Source organism: Pinus tabuliformis, chromosome 5_2 (assembly GCF_031772625.1).
Source record: "Pinus tabuliformis cultivar Carrire ecotype Pingquan chromosome 5_2, CPIR1, whole genome shotgun sequence".
NCBI classification, from domain to species: Eukaryota; Viridiplantae; Streptophyta; class Pinopsida; order Pinales; family Pinaceae; genus Pinus; species Pinus tabuliformis.
Genome location: NC_142306.1, coordinates 179,551,065 through 179,560,127, shown reverse-complemented (window position 1 = coordinate 179,560,127; position 9,063 = coordinate 179,551,065). Strand labels below are relative to the sequence as shown.

General features: G+C 36.3%; 1 protein-coding gene across 1 annotated transcript; it reads right to left on the bottom strand.

Annotated features, from left to right (window-relative positions):
• Window positions 1-775: 775 nt before the first annotated feature.
• On the bottom strand, window positions 776-8,809 carry LOC149158125 (CBL-interacting serine/threonine-protein kinase 20-like). The gene is made up of 3 exons (XM_089433886.1): window positions 8,665-8,809; window positions 8,404-8,497; window positions 776-1,307 (listed from the first exon to the last, which is right to left on the bottom strand). Exons 1-3 carry the CDS (start codon window positions 8,807-8,809, stop codon window positions 776-778), a joined length of 771 nt encoding a protein of 256 aa, XP_089290012.1.
• Window positions 8,810-9,063: the final 254 nt, after the last annotated feature.

Here is a 9,063-nt window from a genome sequence, read left to right as displayed (position 1 = left end):
GATAGAAGATCGAAGATTGGAGTTTTGAGTGGTGAAACATAATAAAAAAATGCCGATTATAAAATCCAATCGGGTTCACGACCATATCGACAATCGGTAATCAGAGGGTCTTATCGGGTCCGTGACCATATCGACAATCAGAGGGTCTTATTGGGTCTCCGATCATATCGACAATTAGAGGGTCTTATCGGGTCCGCAACCATATCGATAATCAAAGGGTCTTATCATAGGTGCCATTCAAAAGATCCAATAAAGTGGCAGATGCAATTTAATAGTTAAATTGTTAACTTAAATCAAGTCGGGTCCGCATATCAGAATTCGGAGATCGGAGGTCCATATAACACATTGGAGATTAGAGGTCCATATCGCATATCAGAGATCAAAGGTCCATATTGGAGATCGGAGATCAGAGTCAGAGATTGGAGATTGGAGTTTTGAGTGGTGAAACACAATAAAAAAATGCCGATATGATATTTCTCCGATATCACTGTTCTTCACTTTTGGCTCTTTCTTTTGGGCATTTGTGGTCTTCTCTTGGATCTGCGAGTACTTGGCTTGTCTTGACTTATGCTCTTGGCTTCCGATGGCTTTCCCTTGGCTCCCAATGGATTCTCTTTGAACTTCTTCTTGCTCTTCTCTTTAGTACTGCTCCTCTTGCTCCTTGGGACTAAAGCTTCTTGGGATTCTGTTTGTATATATATATATATATATATATATATATATATATATATATATATATTCAATCCATATGGCCATCAATGAAAACACTAACATATCAACATGGTGTGTTGCATGCTGTGTGGAGAAGACCATCCTGCCCGAACCATTGAGGCAGCACGCTGAGCCCGAAGTCTGAGACCTTCACATCCCCTTTGTCGTCCAATAAAATGTTCTCCAGCTTCAAATCCCGGTGGTACACACCCCGGCTGTGGCAGAAATCCACTGCTCTTATCAGCTGTTGAAAATACTTCCTCGCCTCCTCTTCTTTCAGTCTCCCCTTGTCCACAACCCTGTCGAAGAGCTCGCCGCCCTCAACGTACTCCATGACGATGTAAATCTTGGATTTGGTCGCCATGACTTCGTAGAGCCGAACGATGTTGGGGTGTCGGACCAATCTCATTACCCAGATCTCCCTTTTAATCTGCTCCATCATTTGAACCTTGAGGATCTTTTCTTTGTCCATGGCTTTAATGGCAACGCTCTCGCCGGTGTTGAAGTTTCTGGCGTGGTAGACCTTGGCAAATGTCCCTTGCCCGAGCAGGCGCCTGAGGGAAAATGTTTCTTGGACCAGAGGGATGAGTCGACAACTATAACAACCGTCAATAAATTGTGTTAATACCTGCCGTCGAATGAATATATTATTTGTAGGCCGACGAATCTACTATAGTGTCGTGAGGTAGAACCTCACCATAAAAAGCCTATCGGATTAATTAATTAGCCCCAGTTATATAGGAACCGCTAGATCTATGGCATGCCATCACAACCTCCATTTAGCATCTATTGTTAAATATTTCTCTCCGAGAATAACAAGACAATAATAAAAAAAACAGACAAATGGAGGATATTATGCATGTTAGCTAATCTCTTAATCAAAATTAATCATTTCTTTTAGTGTCTTTTTCCCATGATTATATTGAATAGCTTTGGAAGCCAAGCTTGCTTCCTAGATTATACAAATTAATATCTATGCTTCTTTTTAAGTTTCTAATTGCTAATGTGTATTTCTTATTAATATATAGGTAGAAGAGTGAGAGTGAGAGTGAGATTTGTATATTTGGAAGATAATATAAAATATTATTATTATATAATTTTAGATTAAATAATGATTATTAGATTGCAAACATTAAATTATTAAATTATAAGAAATTTGTTATTTAAAACATTTAAATTTATTGTAGAATATTTGATCAATAATTTAAGTATAATTATTATTATTTTTGTTTAAAAAGTGGGTTGTAATTGTGTTCAACAAGAAGTTAATACAAAGCATAGATCAATATTTCTAAAACCAATCATTTAATGAATTTCAAAATTTCAAAATTGTTGCTTAGCAATTGAGTTAACTTTTTGTTCTATAGATAAAAATTATATCGTTGATTGGGTTCTTGCTTAGCCTATTGATTTAACAAAAAAACTATTTTGAAACACATTTCAAAACATGGGGTTATGGCCATTAAAGGCTTCTTATTTGATGGTAGGTTAAAGAGTGGGATCTAGATTTGCTAGTCCCACCTCTATGTCACCTTGGGTTTACTGAAATATCACCCTATCTTTCACCACAATTTTAATATAACCAATAGAAAAATTTGAATGGGAAACCAAGGGGTGCGAGATTCTCCATTCAAGCACAAAATATAAGCCAATTCTAAGACCAATTCATAAAAATTATCATAATTTTCTTCCAAGGCTTTCTCAAATTTCTTGCTTTGATGAACCAAGGTTTTTGGTCAATGGTATCTCTAAATCCCTTTCCCTTTGAGCTTCATTTTGACTAGATGTTCAACTGCTAAAGAGAGAAAGTACTTATTGGATTTTAGTGACATCACATTCACATCTTCAATGAGTTCTTCACATATCAAAAGTCTCGCATGGTACTCAATGTCAATAATGGTCATGACTTGCCATTTTTTCCGAATTTCAATACTTGTTTGTATAACATTAGATTGAGACAATTCCTTCTCCTAATTTAAGCTAGAATGGAACAAAAGAGAAATCATAAGATCAAAGAAAGCAAAAGAAAATAACACTAGGAATAACCAACCTATTTAAAAGCATCAACACCTAACCACTAGGGTCCCAAGTGATCCGGATCTTGGGGGGAGGCCCCCAAGATCTAAAAAAATTGAAATGGATCTTTGGGGGAGGTCCTCAAGATCTGAAAAATATGAATGCCAGAATAAAATAGAAGAAAACGCATTAAAAATCATTAAAACAGAGAATAATTGTAAAAGCTACATTGTGGTGGACATATCTATCCTTTTACAAAATGTGACTTGTTACTTATAGTTTTCTTTTGGTTACAATACCACAGGTAAATTCTATGGGTGGGTAAATACCATGGGTGAATGAATAGCATGGTTGGATGTCACTTACAATACCATGGGAAAATACCATGGGTGGATGTGACTTACAATACCATGGGTGGATGAATAAAATGGGTGGATGCCACTTACAATATCATGGGTAAATTCTATGGGTGAATGAATACCATGGGTGGGTTCCATTTTCCATTCGGATCATTCCTCCCTCTTTAATAAGCAATTGTCCCATTGTGTGAACTTCCCTCCTGAGAAGCCTTTGTTGAATATGAAGAGCCACTGAAGAGAAGGGTTTTGTGTGGTTAAACCATAACCATGAAGAACGAAGATCTGATGATAGAGATACCCTGTAATGCTTGTGACCAACTATGATACTGACAATGTACGACCTAGCAAATGGACTTCGATGAAGTGTGGGTTTGTGGATGACCCATAACCATGACAAATGAAGATCCGAGGATAGAGATACCCTGTAATTCTTGTGACCAACTGTGATACTAACAGTGTGCGACCTAGCAAATGGACTTCGATGACAAGGATTTTGCGTGGTTGACCAATAACCATGAAGCTGACTGTTGATGAACTAGTAGGTGCCTGCATAGCCCGGGGTGGGAGGGCACATCTCCAAAGAACCCAAGTCAGATGATGCTATGCTAAAAATGATGAATGTGAAGCAGTTTCCTACTAAAGCGGGGTGGTAGGACATGCCTCCAAAGGGAACCCACTCTGAATGCTGCTCCAGATATAAAAACTAATTTAAAATGGGCATAACTTAGTCAATATAGCTCATAATATTTATTATAACCTGTTTTTGGAAATAGAATGACCATTATGCATCTTCCCATGTGGTTGAAACCGCTATCTAGACACTTTGGAAACTTAGATTCGCGTTGCAACTGTCCCACCGTCACATTGGTTCTGAAAAAATAACTGATTTTAAATCAGTGATATCTCCCTCATCCGAACTCCGATTTGACCAATTTTTTTTTAATTGGGTGTTTTTTCAAGAGGACCTTAGATCTTCAACCGGTTTTCTAAAATTTTGCATAAAAATTTCATAAAATGATAGGAGAGCCGTCATCCATGAATTATCGTCATATTTTTTTTTGCATCACAGTTGATTTTAAATCAACGATATCTCCCTCATTCAGACTCTGATTGAGCTGATTATTTTTTTGAATTTGGGTGTATTTTCGCAAGGAATCCAAATACATTATTTGATTTTGTAAAATTTTCACCAAAAGTTTCATATCTGGTCTGCAAACTCGCCACCCAAAAAATTCCTGCAAAAAAAAAATGAAATATGTTTTTTCCCGCTTTGCCCAAGAAAGTGTTATGTGGAGGTCATAGCACATGCATGGAGTTTGTTGAAGATTGCTGCAAAAATTTGAAATTGAAATATGCATGAAACCCTTTTTCCCATGGAACCATAACTTGAATATGGTATCGCTGATCCAGGTCCTGGGGGAGGCCCCAAGATCTGAAAAATTAAAATGCTAGAAAAAAATGAGAACACAATAAATAAAACCACAAAAAGCTTTTTTTTATTAAAATAAAGAATAACTGTGAAAGCTACATTGTGGTGGACATATGTGTCCTTTTACAAAATGCGACTTGTTACTTATATATTTTTTTTGGTTGCAATACCACAGGTAAATTCTATGGGTGGGTAAATACCATGGGTGGGTGTCACTTACAATACCATAGGTAAATACCATGAGTGGATAAATACCATGGCAAGATGAATACCAAAGGTGGATGCCACTTACAATACCATGGGAAAATACCATGGATGAATGAATACCATGGGTGGATGCCACTTACAATACCATGGGTAAATTCCATGGGTGGACGTCACTTACAATACCATGGGAAAATACCATGGATGAATGAATACCATGGGTAAATTCTATGGGTGGATGAATACCATGGGTGGATGCCATTTTCCATTCGTATCACCAAGGATCATTCAAATATTGGCTGTGAGATTCTATTGATGTTACCACCCTACCATTTCTGGCATATACTCTACAAAGAGCTTAGATTGGTTAGGAATTTTGATTATAATCCCACCTTCAACCCTCTAATCCATGGCCTCATGCTTGCTAACCTTCACCTAGGGCATGATTGAATGAGGTAATAATAAAGATGGTAGGGGCCTTAATTCCTATCCCTTCAACTTGATTTTGCTTCACCACTTATCTTCAAATCTCAAATACATCATACTTATATACTATGCTATGCATCAACTCATAGGAGGTGGTAGATAAACGAAGCCCCACCATTTATGCTTATTAATCCATCTTCTATTTAGTTTTCTTAATTTTTCTTTTGATATGATAAAGTGTTGAATCCTCTTAGGACTTGGTATAATTCAATTATTTGAAACTAGTTTCCATCCCTTCATCTTTATGGATGATATTACCTAGATGAATGTATCTTCGACAAATCTAGTTTTGCATATGCATTATTATGATTGTTGTCACCAACTATGGTAAGGTGCTTGATCACTTAAGACCCTTGGAACAATACCATCACTTCTACTTGGTTATTGGTGGTCTCTCTCTCTCTCTAAAAGCCATACCTATGAGTTTTATTTTAATAGAAATTGTTGTAGAGGTTGCAAAGGATTTACATCAAAGTTTTTATTTGAAATTTTTAAATAAAAACAGAAAAATAGTATTAGTTACCAAATTTTAACTAACCATGTCTAGATATTTAAGCAATACACCACAATATTTCTGGATGGTATGGATTTTTTTAACTAAATTTAAAATCCTAATAACTTTATAAAACACAAAATTTAATAGAAAGCATGATGAATAGCTAGTTCTTCCATAGTTGTGTTCACCAAGTCCAAGTATGGATTCGCAATTTGCATGTTTTCAGTTAGATAATGCATTGTTTCTTCTTCCTTTAGCCCCTCAAAATTGGAATCAACCAACTGCACTTATTTTGAAGCCCTTGATTGATCTCCCTTACTCAAACTTATGATCATGTTCTTGAACATGTTGCATTTCAACTCAATAACAACCATCTAATGCATCACTCAAACTAGAGTGCCCATGATTGTTGCTATAATTTAGGTAGTAATTTTATCTTCACCCTCATTCATTTTGTTGTGGCTAGGATGAATGAAGTTATATTACCTTGTATAGAATCATCATGGTTCCTTGGGACACACCAATTCTCCCACAATTCTCACTAATTCTATCCAAACTCTCTTACAATTAAATCTCATTATTACTTTTAAGTTATCTCTCCTGCCCTCAACACCAATTCTTTGGTTTACCTTCAAACACTAGAAGTCGCATGAATGATTTCTTTGATGTGAATTACTATTTTGGATACTTCCCACATAATAACCTTACTAAACAATAAAGAGAAATCAAACGTGAAATATATGATACCACGTGGATAAAATACAAAAGCACTTGGAAAATCCCTAGAGCCGAATCTAGACACAATCCATATAGCCTTCCCTAAGCTAGAAATGGTTTATGGATTCATCTTCAAACCTTGAAATACCATAAATTGACTTGATATAAACATTATGTTAATTGTGATAACATATAATAGTAAAAGTCCTTCTCAAATTAGATGAAAAATCAAATAGAAAAAGTAGAAACCCCCTAAAGGAGAGACTAGAACATAAGAACAATCTCTAGGGCCAATGCTTGATATTAACTAAAAAAATATGAGTGTCCTTAAACTATTAGGCAATAGGAGAGGGAGCTCACCTAAAAACCAAAGTAATATTGAAAACATACACACGATCCTGACCAAAATAATAGAACTTTCCAAGCTATTGTGCAAGTTTGTAAATTAGGTAATCCACTTTTCAATTCTAGACCAAAAAGGCATAATTCCACCTTAATAAGGTTTACTTCCATGGATTCAAATCATGTGAGTCTAAGAGCCTACTATATGATTATGATTCCTTGTTGTGTGTAATGTGAAGCCTTAAATGCATGTTACATGCCTTGAACCTCAATTTAAAATAATCAAGGAATGGGTTGGTTATAAGAACTTCCATTGATATTGATGATCCCCTCTTTTAGCGATGTGGATTGATTAGAAAAACTATCCACTAAGTGATTATTCTCCCATAACTCATGACAAAACTTGATTTATGAGAATTTGGATGCTTCCTTATTTACTCAAACTAACACTTATGCTAATCAAATGTCAATAGGGGTATTATGCAATACCATATGGCTTAGGATGGCCTTTGAATCTCCCACCACTATCAATCACTAGATGTGTGATTCAATGGCTAACCTTAAGCCTTCTAATAAGGTGTAGGCTTCAACTTGGTTATATGATGAAATTCCATATCCAAAGTGAAATATATTTCAATTGTTCCTTTGGGGCTCATGATCACCCCTCCCACTCTTGGCACCATAGGTTGTTGGTTGTTTCTCATAATCACTAAGTGAAAATTATTTTGCACCTACTTAGCTTTTAATTGAAGAGACACAACTATTCTCTTATCTTTATTACATGGAATATTAATTGTAGGCTCAATTTTATTTAAATAAAAATATCCTAATCATGTAGATGTTATTAAAACAAGTGCTCCCCCATAACCTAGAATATAATGTTTTCTTATCTTCTCATATTCATCATTACCTATCCATTAAGCTAGATTATTCCTTGTTAAATGGAATACCAAGGCTAGCTTATTAGGGGAATTTTTAGGTCTCAAAATGGGCCTCCTAAGGAAAATGTACAATCAAAATTCTCTTTAGGAGGACCAATCACATTTTAGGGGATGATATCATCCCCAATGGTTGAGGTGACATTGCTTGAGTTAAAGGTACTTGTCACATTCTCAATGGTGGATAAAAATTCATGGTTAACCATAGTAGAGATCTAAGTACTTTTAAAGTCATAAAGTAAAATAATCATAATAAAAGTCATTTCACACTTTTTGAATAAAATATTATTATTGTCATTTCATATTTTTTGAAAGAAACAATGCATATCTCTATACAATCTTCATGTATTTACACACTTTTCAATAAATATTATATTTGTATATTTACATATATTTATTTTTAAATTATATATTCATCTCATTTGATTTAATATAACAATTTCGAATTACATGAAAATACATGAATTAAATTTCTATTCATAGTTTCAAAAGGAAATACATGAGAGGAAACACGCAAATAGTCTCACCCCGACTAGGTTTATTGACTATCGCCGAAAGCATATAACAATGAAACAAAAAAAGAAAGATAGACACAATCCATAGTTTTAAAAGCCATAGACCCCACTAAACAAGCATAACATATAAAACCCCTGTAGCCATGCTAGTCATTAGAGGTGATGGAGGTTGAGTTGTCCGGAGTTGTACCAGGAGGTGGAAGAGGACGAAAGGAGTATTGGACATGCTCCTCGAAATGGGCCATCTAGGCCTCCAGTTTCTTCACCTTCTTTGATAGCAAATTCTGGTCGCACCAGACCACCACAAGAATCTCCTAGGTATGACATTGGAAATAATGCATTTTGTTCATAGTTTCTATCAACTCGGCGTGCTCCTCTTATGTTACCAACTCTGAATTCTCTAGATGATCCAAAATTGACTGAACTACATCTCAGCAGTGCTCCATGTCACCTTGTCGCTGATCGCAGCCACCCTTACGCAACACAAATGATGCCCGGAACCACGACGACGAACCGAACCCCACAATGACGAACCAAACCCCCTCGTTGCAGAATGAGTGGAGCGAGGTAACCTTGACTCCCAATTGAGCCCCCATGTCTACCACCTCAAGCTGTTGACCCCACGTGTCTAGAATGCCCTGACCGACCACCACCTATACCTCCTGAAGCCACATGGCTCGAACCCTTTGCACATAGGCATTCTAGACTCCCTCCACCACTACCAGACACTAGCTCTTGCCGAGGTCAAGACTTAGCCACACCTTGCCTTCCTGAATTAGGCGACAGTTGGGCTGAGGACTTCCTTGAGCGAGGAACTGACCGCATGCTTGAAAGCATGACACCTCCTAAG